The 22,552-nt window shown below is 35.5% G+C and overlaps 1 protein-coding gene across 2 annotated transcripts in view; it reads left to right on the forward strand.

Moving 5' to 3' along the window:
- Positions 1–17,614, forward strand: part of LOC129261072 (coiled-coil domain-containing protein 22 homolog) — a 31,616-nt gene extending 14,002 nt beyond the window's left edge. The window contains exons 6-18 of one of the 2 annotated variants that reach the window (XM_064099266.1): positions 315–484; positions 916–1,119; positions 2,178–2,243; positions 3,100–3,219; positions 4,877–4,996; positions 7,531–7,647; positions 8,260–8,361; positions 10,190–10,297; positions 11,656–11,751; positions 12,274–12,333; positions 12,812–12,886; positions 13,519–13,651; positions 16,693–17,614. In XM_064099266.1, the coding sequence (XP_063955336.1) occupies positions 315–484; positions 916–1,119; positions 2,178–2,243; positions 3,100–3,219; positions 4,877–4,996; positions 7,531–7,647; positions 8,260–8,361; positions 10,190–10,297; positions 11,656–11,751; positions 12,274–12,333; positions 12,812–12,886; positions 13,519–13,632 (1,352 nt within the window). In that variant the 3' untranslated portion in view covers positions 13,633–13,651; positions 16,693–17,614. Of the gene's footprint in view, positions 1–314; positions 485–915; positions 1,120–2,177; positions 2,244–3,099; positions 3,220–4,876; positions 4,997–7,530; positions 7,648–8,259; positions 8,362–10,189; positions 10,298–11,655; positions 11,752–12,273; positions 12,334–12,811; positions 12,887–13,518; positions 16,660–16,692 lie in introns of those variants that run through there. The other variant, XM_054899104.2, reaches the window with a different exon arrangement.
- The last annotated feature ends 4,938 nt before the right edge of the window (positions 17,615–22,552 follow it).

The raw sequence follows: 22,552 nt of genomic DNA on the forward strand, positions 1-22,552 counted from the left end.
TGCACTGGGCATGATGACATGTTGCTGCTGTTTCCAATTTGATGTATGTAAATTTGTAGTGTATGCGAGATAGGATATATACATATCATAACACTGTAAACTACTACTATTATTATTATTGAACTATGGCAATTTGTTTGTGGAAAATCCAGACCATAGCCAATATTATCTGTCAAAATAATGTTTACACACAAAAGGAAATCACAAGGCTCTATTCCCATGTAAATAGGCAAGAATATATTTCTTTGCTCTGAGAAATAAAATTTTTATTCCAAGCAATTTTTTAATTTGATTTGAAATTTTTTTTTGTCAAGATATCATGAAGTATTACAACAACCACATGCCTTTAGTCAAGGATCAGCCGGCAAGAGATGAAGATTTAGCGCCCTCATTGCTGGAATTTAATGCAGCCTCTGTGACTGCTGCTCAAGAATGGGAAACAGAATGGAATACAACGGGTCTGCCATCAAGACTATCACAAGAAGTATGTTCATTTACAATATGGCAGAGAATTTCGGTGTTGCTATTTGATCATAAACCATGCCCATTCAGATGAGATGAATTACAGTATTCTGAGCTGTGCCCCAGATTGTTGTATTAATGATTGTTCTGTCAGCGTAGAGTTTAATAATGATTTTGTATTATGCATGTAAAGCATTACATATATCTCAATAGCTTCCGTTGTAACATTCTGAAACCAGTGCTCTTCAAAGCTAATTAAAACCAATAATTTCACTTGAAAATTTCAATTTAGTCGGTACTGATGCCTTTCATGAAAGGATCTTGTATTTTCTGTGCTTGCAGAAGAGAAAACAAAACAATAGGAGTATATTTTCATAGGCATTGTATGATCTCAAGTTTCTTCCAATGATCCTGACACTTTTAGTGGTTAATCCTTTGTTTCTGTTGTGACAGGACTATAAGGCCAGGAAGAGAGAACGTCTTCAGAAGAGGATGGTCAGTGAGGTCCGTCAAGGATTGCAGAAATCAGAGCAACTAGACCGTAAGTCAGCCACAGCGGATCTCATGCAGATGCTGGATCTCTTAGGTCAGAAGAGCGCCACCAAAGGGAGCAAGGGATCTCGCTTTACTCATACTGAAAAGTTACAGTTTGCACAGGTGAGACTAGGCCTGTATTCTGAACTCTTGTTTAACTTAGACAATGGTCTAACACTGCTAAAATTATGGGAGCCAAAAACTTAAAAAAAATCTGCTATACAATGTATATTTCTTATATTTACTATCTTGTTTCCCTTTGCTTTCACAATGAAGAAAATGTTTCAGTTATCATTCTGAAACAATTATAAATGATTTAAGTGTCATAAGAATTAATGAATTGAACATGTACTAATATAGATTTGTGTTCCAATTGGCTCTTCATAGTTCCAAACCACAACTTAAAGCCAGGGTTCAACCCATGTTCAGAATATGGCCTATGACCCCAATTCTGATATCCAGTTAAACTTATGCCATAGGCTAACTCTGTGCTAAAATTTTTGGAACTATGGTGCATAATAAACTAATTATACAGTCTTAAAGCATTCTTTTGAAAGAGCAGTAATTTCAGGATCACATTTCTTAGCCTGCAGTTCATCTCCATTTGTGTAATGCTTAGTTCACATTTATCTTGGTCTCACAATATTGGGTTTGATCATAATCATCAGGATTATGAATAATAATCAAATTTTGATTCACAATTCATTTTTTCTTTTTGAAATTTGCTCAATGTCATTTGAAAACAAAGACATGCATACTGAATTGTCAAGAAAACAGTGAATGTATGAATAAACATCATTTCTAGAAAATATTTTGAACAAACATGTATTTTAGATAAAGATGTTGCTGGCTTTTCACAGTTGCAATTGATCAGATCAATTGCAACTCTTTGTATTAGACGGGTCCCTGGAGGGTTTTTCACAAAGAGTTAAGTATGACTTAAAGTCATACTTAGTGTTGATGCACATATAATATGTACTGCGCAATCTCATCGATTAATAAACACTAGTGCATGTCCTCTAAAGCATGATTTGACCAATGTGGTGATGCCTTACAACAGCATGCAAGATGAACTCTAAGCCTAAGTCATACTTAACTGTTCGTGAAACAGCCCTGGTCCTAGAAAGTGTTACTTTCTAGGATATACCTATATGATTGATATTGTTATTTTTGTTGTTTAGGATGATGAAAAGACAGCAGCTCAGATTGGTATAGGTGAAGGAGGTCCTCGAGCTGATACAGAGGAGGTATGATCATTCCGTTTATTCCAAATATGACACATTTTCATTTACAAAATAGGATTGTATGAATGAATAATTATGAATGATTATGAATTAATTAGTGTTGCCCAGATCTTCTTCGCAGCTCCCACAACTATTTCATTATTTAAGTTTAAACCCCAATTCTCGCCATGCTCAAATTTACACATAAAGTTTTACATTAACCATTACCAAATAGCTTTAAGCTTGAAAAAAATCCCTGAATTGATATTATTTAAACAATTTGTATAAAATCAAAGCAGAAGTATAATTCCAGGAGAGCTCTCATGAAAATTTTCAGTGTCCACCTTTTCTCCTGAATTAAAAAGAGTTTTGTTTTTACATGGAAAAAATTTAAAATCCTTTGATCACAATAATGTTGATGCAAGTTCAAATGAGACCAATCACTCATGCTATTCATTAAGAATGACATCCTGGATCAAGTGATCAGTTCCTATAATTTCAGAGTGAACAATTTATTCTTTTTAAAAGGACCGGCTCCTTCTCTGTTTCAGAGGGGCCAGTCCTCAGGCTTTTGCCTGATTTTACACCCTGACAACTACCAGTAGGCCTACTCATTTCAGGCTTTTTATTGTACAGTGCATATGGGGCTTGTATGTGTTCTGGCTCAATGCTTTTGTCTGATGACCAAGTACTTCTGTTTTTAACAATAACCAAATCCTTTTCTTTTTTAAATGACTTCTTTTTTCTTGAATGACCAATTTCTTTATTTTTGAATTTGCCAATTTTTTGCTCTCTTTCTAAGCATGGTAAACTCCAACTTCTATTATGGAACAACAATTTTTCTGCTTTAAAATACAAATTTTCTCTCATTTTGATCTAGGAGTTGAGGCAGAAGAGAGAAGATGAACAGACAGACTTGAAGGATCAGTTGAATCGTCTCATGACACAGCTAGAAAGCCTTGAAACAGAGTCTAAACAGTTGAGTGCGAGTGTGCAACAGGTGAGAGCTCATAATAATAATAATAATATTTGTAGGGCGCTTTATACAGGTGTTTCAAAGTGCACAGGTGGGCTAATGTAAACAATGAATCAATTAATAATCGCTAGAGGGTATTCATTTGTCTCGCAATCTACTATGGTCAACAAGGAAATTCGTGATCACTCTCGCAAAAAGTGTTCACCAGCTTTCTAGGAAATTTGTGATCACTCTCGCAAAAAGTGTTCACTAGCTTACAAGTTCACGAGCTTTCGAGTGCCGCTGCAACTCTTTATCAAGTGACGAAAATTATCTGATACGGTAGTCTATTACAGCGAACCGACACATCCGCGGTGGCAGAACATGCTTGGGAGAAGCAACATCACCCAGATTGGAAGGGTGTACATTGCGTTGCCAAAGAAAGACATTGGTATACACGCAGGATTAAGGAGGCTATTAGTATACGTCTTTGTCCCAACAACTTTAACAGAGACAGCGGGATTGACATCCCCAATTTCTGGATGCGAACCATCTGACAGCACAATACCCCCTTACCTGGCACTGCACACCGACCCGACCGATCCCGGCCCCTGAGAGAGGGACCGCTCAGCTAGTCAACCCCCACCCACGGGTAACTAGCGAGCCCGCCAATTTTGTCTTATTTGCATATTGCCGACTCGCGGCGTATTTGCATATACCTCCGGCTTATTTGCATATACGCCCGACCAATCACATAACGGATCAGTGCCCACCTATTGTTCCCGCGTTCGTGCGTACGGTCCTGGGGTTTGGTAAATAAATAGACTACCGTATCAGATAATTTTCGTCACTTGATAAAGAGTTGCAGCGGCACTCGAAAGCTCGTGAACTTGTAAGCTAGTGAACACTTTTTGCGAGAGTGATCACGAATTTCCTAGAAAGCTAGTGAACACTTTTTGCGAGAGTGATCACGAATTTCCTTGTTGACCATAGTAGATTGCGAGACAAATGAATACCCTCTAGCGATTATTTCATTCCGCAATAATGAACCTATTTAGTATTAATGAATCAATTGATTGAAAAAGAAGAGATACAATGTGGGTGTTGAAATAAGATGAGTTTTAAGTGGAGATCTGAAACTTTTAAGAGAGAGAGCATTTTGATAAATGATGGATTTGCCATGACCGAGTATTCTTTTCAGAGCATTCTCTTTTGTACTTTTCAGAATTTGATCAGTAGTATCATTCATTAGGGGAAAGACTTCAATAATAATCAGGGCAGTGCATTCTAGAAAAAAAATTGATAATTATCAATGCTTTATCATATCTTGATCAGGAAATATGATTGACAGAAAAAAGTACAGACTAAAGTGCACTGTAATATCAGGAAAATTATTCTTTTATGTCTCTTCTTATTCTTTTTTTTATCATTTAGAGGTATTTATTCATCAAATCATATTTGTGAATTAATTGATACATGTATTAAAAATCATGTTTTCTTTTTCATGTTCTTTTTCATCATCAGAAACAGGATATTTTTTTAACGTGATGTTCCATAATTTTTTATTTGCGTTATGAACATGCCTTAACATTACCAAGTTTGAGATTTCATTGACAAGTTACAATTCTAGTGAATGAGATTGATTAAGGATCATATGCATACCTCGTTGACCTTTGACCTCAAATTTGACCTTTTTTGCCAGATGGAGGACCAGACGATTGAGAAGAAGAGAAGTAACTCTGAAAAGGAAGCTTCTTATAAGGTGAAGAAAAAGACCATCGACTTGCTTCCAAATGCAGAGACCAATATCAAACTATTACAGGTAAAGACTTATTATGCATTATGTTGGATACATTAATGTGAGTCTTTAGGTGTGTCTTCCTGGCAATGCCTCATGACATATTGCTGCGTACAATACCATGTTAAATAGGAAAGAATTGTGAAAAAAAAAACACCTATAAAGCAAGGATCCTCAACATCAAGCTGGATCTTTATCCCAGTTTTTGTCTCGCCCGCATAGACTATAGGCGCCGCTTTTCCGACGGCGACGGCGGCGGCGGCGGCGTCAACATCAAATCTTAACCTAAGGTTAAGTTTTTGAAATGACATCATAACTTAGAAAGTATATGGACCTAGTTCATGAAACTTGGACATAAGGTTAATCAAGTATTACTGAACATCCTGCCTGAGTTTCAGGTCACATGACCAAGGTCAAAGGTCATTTAGGGTCAATAAACTTAGACCATGTTGGGAAAATTATTTTCAAAATCTTAACCGAAGGTTAAGTTTTTGAAATGACATCATAACTTAGAAAGTATATGGACCTAGTTCATGAAACTCGGGCATAAGGTTAATCAAGTATAAGTGAACATCCTGCTCAAGTTTCAGGTCACGTGACCAAGGTCAAAGGTCATTTAGGGTCAATGAACTTTGGTCAAGTTGGGGGTATTTGTTGAATTACTATCATAACTTTGAAAATTTATGGATCTAGTCCATGAAACTTGGACATAAGGTTAATCAAGTATTAGTGAACATCCTGCTTGAGTTTCAGGTCACATGACCAAGGTCAAAGGTCATTTAGGGTCAATGAACTTTGGCCAAGTTGGGGGTATTTGTTGAATTACCATCATAACTTTGAAAATTTATGGATTTAGTTCATGAAACTTAGACATTAGGTTAATCAAGTAGCACTGAATATCCTGTGCGAGTTTCAGGTCACATGACCATGGTCAATGGTCATTTAAGGTCAATGAACTTTGGCCGTGTTGGGGGTATATGTTAAATTACCATCCTAACTCTGAAAGTTTATGGATCTAGTTCATAAAACTTGGACATAAGAGTAATCAAGTATCACTGAACATCCTGTAGGAGTTTCAGGTCACATGACCATGGTCAAAGGTCATTAAAGGTCAATGAACTTTGGCCGTGTTGGGGGTATTTGTTGAATTACCATCCTAACTTTGAAAGTTTATGGATAGAGTGAATGAAATGTGGACATGGGTGTAGTTGACAGTCTTAAGTCTCCGTTCAAATGTCATTTATGGTCAATGAACGTGGTATTATGTCATTATATGAATGATGTTTTTGTGAATGATTATTTTATAGTAGTTTTCAAAGTTAGCACTGCTGCTATTTTTAATTTTGTTTCATTTCTTTTTCTTCATTTTTTTGATGTTACAAAGATGTATACTCTACAGACCAATAAAAATGGATGTAGCTAAGCTGCCAAGATTCCTTTATTTTCTTCATTTTGTTGAACAGCTCCTGTATTTGTACAAAGAACCATTTAGATCCAGTGTAGTTGAAGATATAATGGCATATTTTTAGTGAGCTATTGTGCAGTCACTTGTCAGATATCTTTATAAATAGACCTATTGTTTTCATGTGCAGCTATTGTACGATTGCTGATTGTTTTTTTTAAACTGACCTGGGGCCCGTAACACAAAACTTAGCAATGATCGTAGAACATTTTTCTACGATTGATTCCATCGACTACAATGTACAATCAATCATGAAAATCAAGCGTACGATTAATCGCTAACCTTTGTGTTACGGTACCCAGATGTGACTTCTAAGTTATAAATCATTCTATGTTGACCTATACCAACTTTTCTGTATTTGAAGAATCTGATGAATAACTATCAATTCACCAACTATAGTAGTGGGTAATGAATCAAGATAACTATGATATCTCAATTTAATATCTTAAAGGGGGATGTTATCAGCATTCTATACTTTATACTTACTGTAGTACCTTTGTATAGAATTGTGGGAATCTTAGGAAGATTTTTGTAATTTCTCGAGTGTAATCCCTAGGAGAGAGAATATACAAGTTTACAGCACCTACGGCTTTTCAAAATAATTTGTTGCATGCACATATTTGACATATAGTTGATTATTACACAATGAAAACCTTTCCCTTTTATCCCCGTTTGTTCTTGTTCTTGTGGTTGTTATTGTTCTTCTTTTTCTTCTTCTAATATTTCTTCTTGTTGTTCATCTATCTTTTCCTCCTTTTACCGGTACTCAGCCTCTTCTACTTTTTTCTCCTCCTTCTTACTTTGTCCTCTTGCTTCTTTTTTTCTTCCCCTTCTACCAATCCTTCCCCTTTTCCTTCTTCTTTTTCCTCTTTTCATCTGTCATTTTTTTTGGTTATTTTAATTATTTTTGAAGATGGAACATAAGGTACATTATTAGAATAGAATTATTAGAAAAAAAGGTACATTATTTTTTCTTTCCTAGGTGTTGTTGAGAACGGTGTTCATAAGGAATTTTGCTAATCAATGGCTAAGAATGAAATATATAATCTCTTAATATTACTTAATATTATATTCTTTAATCTCCTTTCTTTTCTAGGGTGTTGTTGAGAAGAGTGCTAATCAGTTAGTGAGTTTAGCCAATCAATGGGAGGAGCACAGAGGTCCACTCATAGAGGAATACAGGAAAACCAAAGATGAGGTCTCCAATAAAGAGGTCAGTAATTTATTCAAGTAATGTCTTTCAGTTTTCTGCTAGAATACACAGTTTCAATGATTATAAGAAATGACGGGTACAAAATAGGTACACAATGTACCACTGAAATGTTTGTATTCTGCTTCCAACAAATGTGTGGAAGGAATATATTGAATTAATCTTGTTTCATTTATATGTTTTTGCATTTGCTTGATGAGATGCAGTACTATTATTTACCAAGATTTCATACTTAAGCTAAAAACTCAAGCATTGTATTTGTCAAATGACTGCTATTTCTACTTCTTCATTTCATATCTTTTGATGTACTTTTAAAAATTCAGTAAATGCTATACTTTGTGTTCTTAACTAGTAATAATTTTATTTGATGTACAATATGATTTAATGGTATTTATGTCCAGAGAATGAATTTATTCTAATCTTGTATATTAGAATTAGATTATGACCATGTTTTTTTCATTTATCTTTGTGACATTGATATCAGATAGTTCAACTAAAAGTAATAAAGACACTTATAAATTGCCAGATTGTCCCTATTGAAAATTGATATGAAATGATTAAAAGGAAAATCTTATGGAGTAAAATATATCAGTTTTGTTTGTTATTGATTGACAGTCTGAATCTGAAAAGAGATTAGAAGATATCCAAGCTTTGAGAGAAAAGATGAAGAAAGTTGCTGAGGAAACCAGAAGCAAGGAGGATATGCTTAAACAACTTGTAAGTAATGCCTTTGAAAGTGAGTGAAGCTTATTTAATTTAGAAAGAGAATGAAATCTGCCTAAAACTCTATGCATGATACTTTACTTTGTGTGATGTGTTCAATATTTTTGATAAGGTACAAAAATAGTTTAATTTCAATTTGATACAAACATTGAAAATTATACAAATAGGCGTTCAATACAACTTTTGCTTAATACATTGACATTGGTATTTAAAAGAAGGTATATTTTTTATTTGAAATTTTTTAATTCTAGTAAATCTATGTTTATAGATATTTGAAAAATCAACCCATTTGTTGTCTCACCTGCATAGCAGAGTGATACTACATGTATAGGCGCCGCTTTTCCGACAGCGGCGACGGCGTCAACACCAAATCTTAACCGAAGGTGAGGTTTTTTGAAAAATGACAGCATAACTTAGAAAGTATATGGACCTAGTTCATGAAACCTGGCCATAAGGTTAATCAAGTATTGTTAAACATCCTGCCTGAGTTTCATGTCACATGACCAAGGTCAAAGGTCATTTAGGGTCAATGAACTTAGACCATGTTGGGGGAATCAACATCAAAATCTTAACCTAAGGTTAAGTTTTTGAAATGTCATCATAACTTAGTTAGAAAATATATGGACCTAGTTCATGAAACTAGGACATAAGGTTAATCAAGTATTACTGAACATCCTGCATGAGTTTCACGTCACATGACCAAGGTCAAAGGTCATTTAGGGTCAATGAACTTTGGCCGAATTGGGGGTATCTGTTGAATTACCATCATAACTTTGAAAGTTTATGGATCTGATTCATGAAACTTGGACATAATAGTAATCAAGTATCACTGAACATCCTGTGCAAGTTTCATGTCACATGATTAGGGTCAATGAACTTTGGCCAAATTGGGGGTATTTGTTGAATTACCATCATAACTTTGAAAGTATATCGGTATAGTTCATAAAACTTGGACATAAGAGTAATCAAGTATCACTAAACATCCTGTGCCCATTTCTGGTCACATGACCAAGGTCAAAGGTCAATGGACATTGGCCATGTTGGGGGTATTTGTTGAATTACCGTCATAACTCTGTAAGTATATTGGTCAAGTTCATAAAACTTGGACATAAGAGTCGTCAAGTATCACTGAACATCTCATGCGAGTTTCAGGTAACATGACCAAAGTCAAAGGTCATTTAAGGTCTTTGAACTTTGGCCATTTCAGAGGTAATTATTAGATTGCTGTCATAACTTTCAAAGTTTATACATGTAGATATAGTGTATAAAATGTGGATATAGGGGTAATCAAGTATCATTGACAAGTTTTAGGTCACATGATCAAGGTCGAATATCAATGAACATAGTATTGTATCATAATATGAATGGTGTTTTTTGTGAATAATTATTTTATAGTAGTTTTCAAAGTCAGCACTGCTGCTATATTGAATCGCGTGATGCAGGTGAGACCGCCAGAGGCATTCCACTTGTTTTGAAATACTTAAATTGATTCATTCTCATATTGACAATAATCAATCTGCTATACACTTACCTTTATTCTGTTTATTCTGTGAAATATAATACTTGACATTAATAATCTTTTGTGGAAGATGATATATACTAGTATAACATAGCAGGATCATGCTCCAGTGTTATAGACTTCTTTAACAATTGATACCAAAATGCTAACATTTTTATATATATATATATTTTTAAGTCTTAGTGCAGTTTGTTTTTTGATGAATTTTACTTGGTCTATTTAGGTGTGTAACGCTTGCTTGAAGGCTCCCCATAGGTCGATGACTGTTCATACATTGTGTTATCATTATTGCTTTTCTTGCAGGTTGCTGAGTACGAGAGAATGGCCAAAGATGTCAATAGATCAGCTTACACTAGAAGAATCCTAGAAATCGTTGCCAATATTCATAAACAGAAAGACGACATCAATAAGGTATGGACTGAAAGAATTTCCTTCATAAGATATGGACAAAAGGCATTGCTCGTAAATATAGATTATATTCATTTTTGGCTGATTTGGTGTGAAAAACATTATCAGGGATGCCACTTTTCCGTATTTATACGGAATTCCGGCTTTTTTCCTGCTATCTGTCTTATTTCCGTATTTCCGACTTATCCTGTTTTCTGTGTATTAAAAAAAAAAACGGAAAGTCCTCCTTTTTTCCCCGTATCTCTCCCGATTGCGATGCATGTCGATCGACCGAGTGAGAGATATTTCCCCGAGATATTTGCTTTTATACAGTACATAATTTATAAACGCGCGGACTGCCTACTACGTTCATTGAGTTATGCTTTTATCAAGGCTTTCTGATTAGAATTATCGATATCCTGGCCAATCAATGCGAGCGACAAGTTCCGAACGCACGCACATAGACAAGCACAAATCAGCGGCACGAATCGCGGTATAATAGCGACTGGTAAATACGACTGTAAAGATGATGATGTCATCCAAGATGGCAACTTACGATGACCAACGAAGGAATCGAGGATGACTAAGTTTTGATCATCATTTGAAAGGAATTAGCGGTAGCTGCAGTCTAAGGTACGTTTTTCATGAATTTTATATATTTTCTCGTAAGTTTGGATGTAATTATTTTTTCATAATGTGACATTTGATGTACCAAAAACGATCCGAAAATCGGGTTTCCGCCGAATGTTAGATCTAACGTTACTGCTGCATGCTGATACGGAACTCAGGGAGCTCCGGCCCGAAAAGCGGGCCGGAGCTCCTTGGGTTACGTACGTATCAGCTAGCCCAGAGCTCCCTGGCCTTAGCTGATACGTTGTCTTAATGTATGGGCCAACAACTCTTCAGTCTATGTATTGGTGAGTGGAGCCAACGCGGTTCAGCTGAACAACCAAAATACAGAGACTGAAGCTTTTGGTCTAGCGTTCTATGAGAAACACACAACTAACTACCGTCAGTTTTTCAAACCTAATTGACTTCAAAGTCATCGATCACAACTAGGTAAGAAGCCACTTGGTCCTCCCCCTCCCCTAAATTTGAGGTGGGGGCAGACCCCCCTCCTAATTTTTTTTTTTTTTTTTTTTTTTTGCTTGTCCAATTTTTTACCTGTGACATGTGTCCATCCCAAAATTAAAGGTGGACCCCCCCAAAAAAAATTTTCTTGGACACTGTCCCGGCCCGCGATGAGTTTCAGTATTTTTGGAGGACACCTAGTGGCATCTCTGCATTATGCTAGTGACAATAAGATTCACAGGAACCGATGGAGAGGTTAATGAGTGGTGAACAATTTTTTTGGTTATTTGTAAAATTTTTCATCTTTCTAGGTACTCGGTGACACAAGAACACTACAGAAAGAAATCAATCAGGTATCTGGTAAACTGGACCGTACTTTCACTGTCACAGATGAACTCATTTTTAGGGTAAGTTCAATGGAGTCTAACACTTCTCTCTTTTCTTTGGCATCCATTTTGTCTTGTAATTAATCTTAGCAGGAAACTATGTAGCTGTGTCACTTGATCCTAGAACTCTTAACCCATTCCAATTAATTTGTTTTCAGTATTATTCACAATATTTCTTACACCATTTCCCAAGTTATGAAAATCCATAAAGAAGGTTATAATTTTATTTTCTTGCAAAGTTAAAATCTGGAGTGAAATTAGATTAATGATATGCAAATAATTTTTTATCAGTATAAATTTGCAATATGAATTGATATAAATGCAAAAATAATTATTTTTGGACTAAGGCTTGTAGTTAATGTTATAAGGAACGTGTTTGTCATATTTTGTCGTAGCCACTCTGACTGCTGGGAGCTTCATGGCCATCCCTAATCCTCAATACCTCTGAATTTCCTCAGTTCTTTTTCAGGGTTGATAAGTGAAAGATTACCTTCATAATGTAGTATTATACCTTCCTTTTTTTCATATCTTCATTTTATTTAGGATGCAAAAAAAGATGAAGCTGTTAGGAAAGCTTACAAATACCTTGCTGCATTGCATGAGGTAAGTCTAATTTGGCATCAAGCATATGATTAGAATAACGATGTTCAAGGGTGATTACCTATGCCATGTGCTATTCACTCTTCTCTTAAGAATTCTAAATATTTGATTTTGTTATCCTTAGTTAGTTTTAAATGTTTTTTTTTACTGCGTAAAATTCCCTGTAGTATTAGATAAGCTTGACCGATGATAATGGTAGTGTTTGATGTAAATTACACAATTGGTATTTGTTTTGTAGGTTATACTTGCATCCAGTCTGCTACATGTATATCATGGGCAATTCAGTGAAGTGATTTGTCTCTGTTTTCTAGAAGAAGATTATAATGCTCTCGAATTATTATGACTTGTGCAGTCTATGAAGTGAAGTAAAAATGAGAGTTTGATTTACAAAATGCCAATTATTCTATGGATTGCCCTCATGCAAAACATGAACCAGTAAAGATTTTATGCCTGTGCTTTCTTTTTTGTTAATCTCTTTTAGAATTTTGACCAACTAATAAAAACTTTGGAAGAGACTGGAAGCATCTTGAGAGAAATTAGAGAATTAGAAGATCAGGTATATAAGGGTTCCTTGTCTCTGTTCAAACGATTGTCTTCTATTCTTCCTTTCAATCAGGGGCTATATTTATTGTTCAGAAAGCTGATTGATGATATGATTCATTTATTAAATCGTGTGAGACAGCCAGGAGGCCATTTGACCATCAAGGCCTGCCCCCTTATTCCTGAGGAGAAATGTGTCCCTGTGTTTTCTTATGAATCAAACGATTATGTTAACAAAATAATCTAATATTGTGTCCTTGAAGAAAGTGCTTCATAAAAGGAAAGGAAAAGAAAGGATGGTAAAATAATAGTCTGGACAAATATTTTTTTTTTTTGTATATTCTCTTAGTTAAAAGAATTTGGATGGGTGTTAACATATTTCTTTCTTGATTTTTTGGTGATTTGTGATCTAATATATGTTTAATGTATTTATGTAAATATTTGAGACATGTTGAATTAAAAAAAAATGATTTGAATTAAAACTATCATTTCCAACTTTGAATGAAGAATTGGAATTCATTATGCAAGATGAGTGCATCTGAAAACGAGAAATTTTTCGAAGATGAATTTCAGATTAAGGTGGTGCAAAAATTGGAAAGATGCTTCAAATGAATGAAAGTAATCATGTTTTTGTATCTTGTCTTTCAGATCGACACAGAGAGCAGCAAGAAAACTGTGACCAATCTGGAGAAGATCACCGATGATTACAAACAGATGAAACAGGAAAATGCAGCCCTCATTGCCAAGTTAAAAGGAAAGTAAACTCAAGGAACTGAGAAAGGTCAGTCAGTTCTGAAGTGAAGAAATGGAGCGGATGTCTCTAAACCTTACACCATGTTTAATAAGTTGTTCCCACAGGCAGCTATGTTGGAAGACAAACAGTTAAAAAAAACCTGTGCATCAAACTGAACAATCATTTTTTGGGGGGTCTAATCACAGCCTTCCCATTGTTAAGTCCTCCACGATGGTCGCTTGTGACATCATGTGGGAACCCTCCATACTGGGCTCTGTCTCACAAAGACTTGCGATTGATCCGATCAACTACGACTATGGAAAGCCAGCAACGTCAACATCTAAAATGTATGTTTTTTCGCAATATTATCTACATATGATGTAATTCATACATTCATCATTTGTTTAAAATTCAGTTAACATTTGTTTGTATACAAAGGACATTTTTGTAATTTCCTGTAGAAAATAAAATATGACATTGATGGATTTCCATATAGTTGAGCTTGATTGGATCAATCATAACTCTTTGTAAGACAGGCCCCAGGGGTCCGTTGCAGAAAGAGTTGCGTTTAAACGCAAGTCAAAATATCAATCGCAAGTCCGAAATGCGTGCTGTTGATTGGTTGAAAATCAAGTTGCGCATGATTTTTAGAGTTGCGATTGATTGCAACTCTTTCTGCAACAGGCCCCTGGTCTGTATTAGAGTGGGTGTTTGTGAAAGTGGGGCCATGCTCATCTATACGCTATTCTACAGCAATTTGGACATGATCATTAGGCAGGGGAAATATTTAAAAAGTTCCCTGTATATGTTCATTCCAGACAGGGGAGTACTATTTCAGGCTCAATGATTTTTCTACCCAATACTTACCATAATGGTTCTTGAATGCAATGCATGATGGGACAGAAATCTAGTATGGCGTAAAACATAGTCCTCTTTGAAGTTGTCTCCAATATGGTCATTATTGGTCGATCAATATCATTCATAATCGTACCAAAGGTACATAAATCCTAAAATATATTCATTTTAATATAAATATTGTATAATCAAATGAATTGTTGAATTGATCGAAACAGTGATGAAAATGTGTTGAATAGCATAGTGTGTTAATAGTTAATATGCTGTTAGAATTTTGTCCCATGATGCATTGTGATGAAAGAACCATGAATGTACATATTTGAAACTAATTCCACTGTCAGCTCTCTCGTAATAATCCAATCTTCTGTTTATGGACAGTATATGCATGGCTGCTCAGAACTTCTGTTCTTTTTTAAACAGTATTTTAGAACCAGTTTGGCAAGCAGAATGCTTAGTATCTAGAAATTAGATCAAGATGGTCAGTAATAATATAAATTTGAAGTTAGCATGAGAATGATACATAACATGTTAAATTAGCAAAATCCTTCTGTTTTTGAAGTAAAAGTACACTTGATTAAGTAAAACCTGATCAGTGTAATCAATATTTGTAGCTTTCGAATATGTGTAGGTTTGTGATAGGAAGTGAGTCTGTTTTGATAAGACTAAAGGCAAGCTCATCTAGTATATGTTTGTATCAGTGTCTGAGATGTGTTTTAATCTACTGTTCCTACTACATTCCATGTGCTTTACTTTTTGCGACCATTGTCACACAATAAATAAAAACTGCATACCTATGTTTATTAGAATAGTGAAAATTTGTGATAAAATCATATCCAATATATATATGGGTAGCTAAATATAATCAATATCTATCCCTTTCTTACTCACTTTTTGTACTCAGTATTTTTATACACTATTTGACCCTTGATCACCAGACCATGAGATTTTTTGAAGAATTTGATCAAAAATTTTTGTAGATTATGCCACAAGTAACATGCATACCGATTTTCATCGCGATCATGTGGTCAGTGAGGCCGTTCTCATTACGATTTCTAAAACTATTTTACTGTTAACCGATTCAGGAAACCAGTTTGGAAGATCGCTTTGCTAGCGTTCCCACTTGATCATACGAAAGTGGTTTTCAAAATCACTTCACGTAAAGCAATCGCGCGAAATTCGAAACCGAGCATGGTGTGTCGTGTGGAGTAGCGCGCTCAAAATGTGCAAAGATCGTTTCCCGAAGAACAGTTGTGTCCACACTTACGCTAAAACCAGTTTAACAAGGCAAAGGGATCTTGAAAACTACATCACAAGGTGGTTTTCTGAACCGGTTTGGAAGATTGCTTCGACCGTTCTCACTACACGTTAAACTAATTTCCACTAAACTAGTTTTAAGAAGGTAGTGAGAACAGTGTCAATGGCCGAGGGCAGGGGGTGGGGGTGCTGAATCCCCCCCTGAAAGCTGGCACAAAATGTCAGGCAAATTGAACAAAATATTTTGTTTTTGTCTTGGAAATGTGGTGTGTTCTGCATGCTTCTGTGTATTAATGGGACAGATTGCTGCGCTAAGGATGACCAGTTTGAGAAATGTGTTGTGTTGCATCATATTTGAAAAAAAGATGATAATGCTAATTTTTGATATTTTTTGTCATTGGAGCTTATACCAAAAAATAAAAATAAACTCAAGATAATGGCCCATTTTCATGAACCCTGTTTTATAGAACTGATAACACATTTGAGGGATCAAAACTTGTTCTTGGCCTGTCAAATTACAGTCGGTTGTATGAGTGACATTCTTTTATGTTGTAGGGCATGTGACCTTGTCTTATGAGATTGATTCTTATTAATATCAACCTGAGATACATGTATATACCTGGATTGAGCAAGGAAAATCATTATTTTAGCACCAAGTAAATGAAGAAATGTGTTCTAGATTTGCATCATTAATGATATCATGTTTATACATTATGCATTCACATAAGATAAAAAATTATCATAGTAAGATTTTTTTTCAACTGAGACTTGAAGGTAGATGTATTTCATTCATACTGAGTTGGTATAATTAAGATAAGAGTACAAAAAGGGAAATTATAATGATGATGTGTAATAATAATTATGTGTATTAAAGATTATACAATTTTCATTACTGAAGAAAACTGGGAGATTTTATATACAGAATAAAATATATTTGATGCATACAATTGATTGTTATCTTGTTTTTTGTTGCTGTCTAGACATATCCCTTCAACATGTTAAAGGTGCATGGTCCTGGGATTCAAGATGGCGTTGTTGGACGGTGCTGTACGTTGCATGCAGCTATCAATCATCAGCCAATCGCGCAGCACATGCACAGTACAGTATACACAGCACTGCTTTTGACTACAAACATCTACTCCAGAACGAGACAGAGCCACCCTGCCAAGATCATCAAACAGCAGCCGAAGTGTACACAAACTAAGAATTGGGTATACAGACAATGGCATCTGCATTCAGCATCCTATCAGGTTGGAGTCAATGGGCAGCTAACGCTGTCCGCTGCTCGCATGTATGTCCAACAGCGCCCTCTTGAATCTTGGGAACATGCACCTTTAACTAATATACCCCATATGAATTATTTTTCAACTCCATAATTGGATAAATTGTGCAGGTTTCAGAAGTGAATTCACTGCAAGTTTTAAAGATCTGTGTCGAATAATAGCTTGTGTATATTTAAAAAAAAATCCAAGCACTGTTTACAGCAAATGTTATTTTAAAACTAGGCAATTTTCAACCTATTCAATCCTAAATCTATTTACTTTGCAAGAGGAAATCAATAATTCTATGAGAAGTGAATGAATTTACTTGTGAAAGCAAAACCTGTCTTTCTTGGAATTTCTAGATTTTAGGGATGCTTCACCTAAAGATCCTAGAATATTGTTCAAATTTCCTTCTATACTGACCCATGCACCTTGCATTATCAAGAAACGCTGGCTAGGACATTACTCTTACTAATAAAATGAAGTTTCAAAGGGATGATTCATTTTTTTCTCAGATGGTTCATTCATAAAAAAAATGGCACATAAAGGTAATAAAATAATGATGATGAAGTAACAATAAATAATTTTAATTACAGTGATTTAAATTCTTGGAAAAAAAAATACATTCCACGATATACAGAAAAAAATACATATATATATATATATATATATACATATATATAGGGGAAGGCGGGGTAAGTTGAGCATAGGGGCAAGTTGAGCCACCACCCCCAGGCCAATAATGAATGAGTCAGACATTATGGTGGTGTCATGTATTGATGACCCATTACATAACCCTTAACCCCACCACATTGTTTTCAACTTTAAAACAAAAAGTACTTTTTTAGAGGTGAAAATACAAATTTCAGCCAAAAAAGTAAAAAAGGGTGTGAAATAGATCATTGCTTTTTACACACACACATCTTTAAATATAGTAAAGAAATAAGAACAATATTGTTAGTCCAGGTATAGATTCTCATTCTTGTCATGGTCTTTTACAAGATAGATGCATAAAAAATGTGTGGATGTGAAAATATTGCATTAGATTCGGAATGGGGTAAGTTGTGCCAAACAACATGGGGCAAGTTGAGCCATGGTAATTCTTATGGTAATGTACAATACGAAAAACAAACAAACCTTAAAAAGCCATTGATATGCAGGCAGAAAGGAGCAAATTGCTCCTTTCTGCCTGCATATATATTTTGTACCCCATATATGGGGTAAGTTGAGCAATTTGACATCGTTTTTTCAAAGGTCACATTGACTTTAAATGTGGGGGTAGAAAGTTATATATAGGTGAAAAATATTTCCCAAGAATCAAATTTAAAGGCAAGGTACTTATTTCTACAATATTATTGGTCATATCAATTCTAACATGCAAAATGCAAAAAGTGTCACAACTTACCCCGCCTTCCCCTACATATGTATATACATTAATATACATATATATATATATATATATAGAGAGAGAGAGAGAGAGAGAAGGGGAACAGGGTGGGCTATGTGTAATTATAATGCACAAAATGAGTACATGATCATGATGATAGATAGCTCATAATAGAAAATGATGATGGTAATGATAATTAGAATAATATTGTTGATGACGATAATAAAGATCAGAATGATGATAATGATAATGATTATTATAATAGTAACAGTAAATTTGATAATGATAACAATGCCACAAATAAAATGCTTTTATCAAAAGTACAAAGTGTTTTATGCACAACTATTGAATGAGTGATTGGATTAGTGATTGCCGTATCTTGGTAAAATGAAAGTTTAGACTGTGACCCTTCCTGAATACATAATTTTCTTCCTCGTCCAATTTTGTGATGACTGTAATTCAGAGTAACACACTGTTAAGAGGAAAGCAGGGATGGCTTTATTTGAGGCCCTGACTTCTCAAACGGCCCACTAGGTTTTTGCCACAGACTTTGTAGACAGGGCTGGTTTAGCAATGATAAAATTTGACCTTGAGGTTGACCTTGACTCAATTCTTGGAGGAAGGAGAGGCCTACAGTGAAGACTTCCAGGGGATATCCTTTTGAAAAAAACCATTTTGAATAAAAGCCAAAAGGGACAGGGACATTTTATAAACCAATAAAGATTTAAAATTATGGTTGCTATTGATTTCTAACAACTTGTAATGATTAAATTCAAATGAGCATTACTGATACACCATCTTACTTTTTAACACTCTTCGTTTTTCGTTTTCCATTGTTGTCATTTGTTCGATCATGAAAATAATGTTACAATGTTTATACAACTTTAAACAAATTGATAAAAGGAATTTAAAATGGATAGAAATGAGACAGGAAAGAGAGAGAGATTGGGAGAAAAGTTAGACGAAATCAAATTTTATTCTTCAATAATAATTTCAGGTTGGCATATTGTTGGGGTTTCCCTGTGGAGGTCCCAGACCCACTGTTTTATATAGAAATTAAAGAGCACCTGGTTGTAGTACTTCCTGGCCTGTTAGCCTTTAGTGAGTAATTTCCTTGTTGACATAATGTTGTGTAATGTAACACATAAGCATTATTTCAACCCTGGGTGAGCTTCGTATACAGGCCTTGACAAACTCCCAGGTAAAGGCTAGACAACCGCACACTATGGTTTGCAGCAAAGTTGTTTGCAGAATGCTTTCATCATCAGGAAATGAATTGCAAGTTGATAATAGTCAAATGCTGTTCCCTTTTGCGCATCCACCCCTCTTTACAACCGTGCCTTTATTCGTGTTTTATTGTTGGTACCCTTTTGTTTGATACTCGCATGTCTGGGGAACAAAAGAGAGTTTTAAAGAGAGAGAGACAGACAGACAGAGAGAGGGGGTGGCAGAGAGAGAGGGAGAGAGACATAAAGGGGAAGGGAGGGAGAGAAGAAGAGGGATAGTGCCATAGAGGCAAGGGGCAAGATTCAGGTGCATCATACACAAAAACAAATAAAAAGATTCTAATTGATGTCGTGGGCCTACTGCGTGCTTTGATCTACAAAAAAATATTTCTAATATGATCTGTTAAAAATTGTAAAAAAAAACAACAAAAACCCCACCTAACCCTGTCATTGTTATTTGTACAGGCAAGGTATAGCAGGTGCATTTTGAGGGGGCGTGCCAAATTCATTAGCAGGAAAAGTTAGGAAAATAAAAATGGAGATAAAACTATAGAGTTTGTTCGGGGGAAGGAATACGGGGCACTTGGATTTGGAAAGGGTAGGGGTGTGTGCCTCCCAGATATGAAACCATACCCTTACGAACAGAAGTTGTCTATGGAATGAGGAGGTAGATGGCCCTCTTCAAATGGGGTTGCTTGTGAACTGGAATTTACCATGAAATGGGGGTCTTGAGAACAGGGGAGAACGGGTTGGTCAAATGAAAAAAAGTGTGAAAATTATATGCTTTGAAACAGCTGACAAGGCGTCCTGAAAGACTAAACATACCCATTTTGCCATACGTGAGTGCCCCAATTCAGAGTTTGTTGTCCATGACCCCGGGGGGGGGGGGGGGCCACTTACATTGACGAGTGGATACCATGCGCGACCAAAAAAACACGTAAAAAGGATGTCTTTTTCAAGATAGGGCACGTTACGTACGTAACGTGATAAGGGTGTCAAAAACACATAAATATTGAAAAAAGGGTATCTATTTCGCTCGGAAAATATACGTGTTTAGAGTCAAATATGCGGGGATGATAAAACAAAATCAAAATGTTGTATAAAGGATCATTGTCCTTTTTGCCCCAACACTACGTGTTTAGAGTCCGATTTGCGCGAGGTGTGATAGGTGCATGGGGCCGTACTAAACCAAAATAATGGTGTGTAAAGGTAAAACCGATGACCGACGGACCCGACATAACAATAAAATATCACTGTACTTGTTTAGGGGCTCAATTCTGGGAATACTTGCTAATAGTATTTGTTTCCAATACTTGTTAAGGGTAGGGTTTCACACGCCAATACTTGTTAAGGGGGGCATTTTCAGAATATAGAAAATACGTGTTTAGGGTGCTTTTCAAGACCCCGTGGACGCGCATGGTATCCACTCGTCAATGGAAGTGGCCCCCCCGGGTCCATGACTCATGAGCCATGGAGAGAATACTGAGTTCTTAATTGTTACTCAATTAGTTTCCTGCTACGTTATTCATTACTGCACGAAACGGTTTTCAGTTACAGTACATATGCAATTTCTTCTTCTTCTCCCCGATCGATATAACCAGTGAGTATGACAGTATTTAGTCATAATATAGCAAGTGCATCATTCAAAGTGGTCTTTTATTAATATTTTCTTTAGTTTGTTTGTATATATATGTTTTTTAAAATTTTTGCGCTCTTACTCTTCATAGTTCGAATACCAGCATGGCGTACTATATGGGATTGTTTTTCCCTTTTTTTGACATTCGAAGTTTTAAAGATATGTATTCTGTATAGTATCTAACTGAGGTGCAATGATGATGATGGTGAAGATTATAAAGGTATGAATATCAATAATGTTTAGAAGTATCATCTGTACAATGCTGTAAATGAACAACCCTGACAGTCCATGGGTGTCGATCGGTATTCTTGGTTTGGGGGATGATTGACACAAATGTTCTTGTGGATGGGGATTTTTCAACATTACCCCCACTAAAATCACAAGTTAGGACATTTGGGAGTGGTTGATATGCATGGTGTTCTTGGAAATTCCTTCATTGTTGCAGTGTACTGTCCTTACATAATTTTTTTGAAAATTCAATTTGTGTTACAAGTAAGCCTATTCTAAACTCATACGAAAGAAAAAATGACAAAAATTGTCTGGACCATGAACAGAGTGATCTGTTTATTGAGCATGATGTATACAACTTCTCTCTTAAATCTAACCCGACTGGCAATCTTTTTTCTTCTTAATGCTTGATGATAAAATGCAGATTCGGACAAATTAAGACTAGCACAAATTACAAACTGTGTGGCTTCTCGTGCGCCATCGGGCTTACCGTCATTCCTTTTAACGAATTTAACCCTAGATTTTAACATGTTTTAAATGCTTTATAAGTGCATGAAACAAAAACTAACATAAAAACAATCAAAACTCAACTGTCATGTTATGATATTTCTCCAACATTTTCTTGAACCGTCAGTGTGTAATATCAGCTGATATATGTGTTAAAATGAAATTTACGTGAGCTTTGCATCAATTTTAGCCTCAGATATGTCCGTGATATATTATCAGGATAATTTGCTCAAGAGCTTTTACATGTTTTATGACCAGAGCGTTTTGTTAGATATGCGCAAAGAGAAATTCTTGGTAGCTTGTTAATTTCGCGCATTGGAATTTGGTTACAATAACTTTTTATGACAGCGATGCCTGGCGATTTACTTATTTTACATAACAAAAATGAGTGATATTCGAAAGGGTTGTAGATTAAATGGGACAAACATCATGCACTTGGATGTGGGGAGGGGTAAATCTGAGAAAAGTTATTTGTACTTTTTCAAGATCTACCCCTCTGGGATTTACGTCCATGGGGTTTTCCCTGTTTATCTTGCCACCCTTTTACTCCCGTTTATTTTTCCACCCTTTTGAATTAATTGATTGATTAAAATT

The sequence above is a fragment of the Lytechinus pictus genome, chromosome 5 (genome assembly GCF_037042905.1).
Source record: "Lytechinus pictus isolate F3 Inbred chromosome 5, Lp3.0, whole genome shotgun sequence".
Taxonomy (NCBI): domain Eukaryota; kingdom Metazoa; phylum Echinodermata; class Echinoidea; order Temnopleuroida; family Toxopneustidae; genus Lytechinus; species Lytechinus pictus.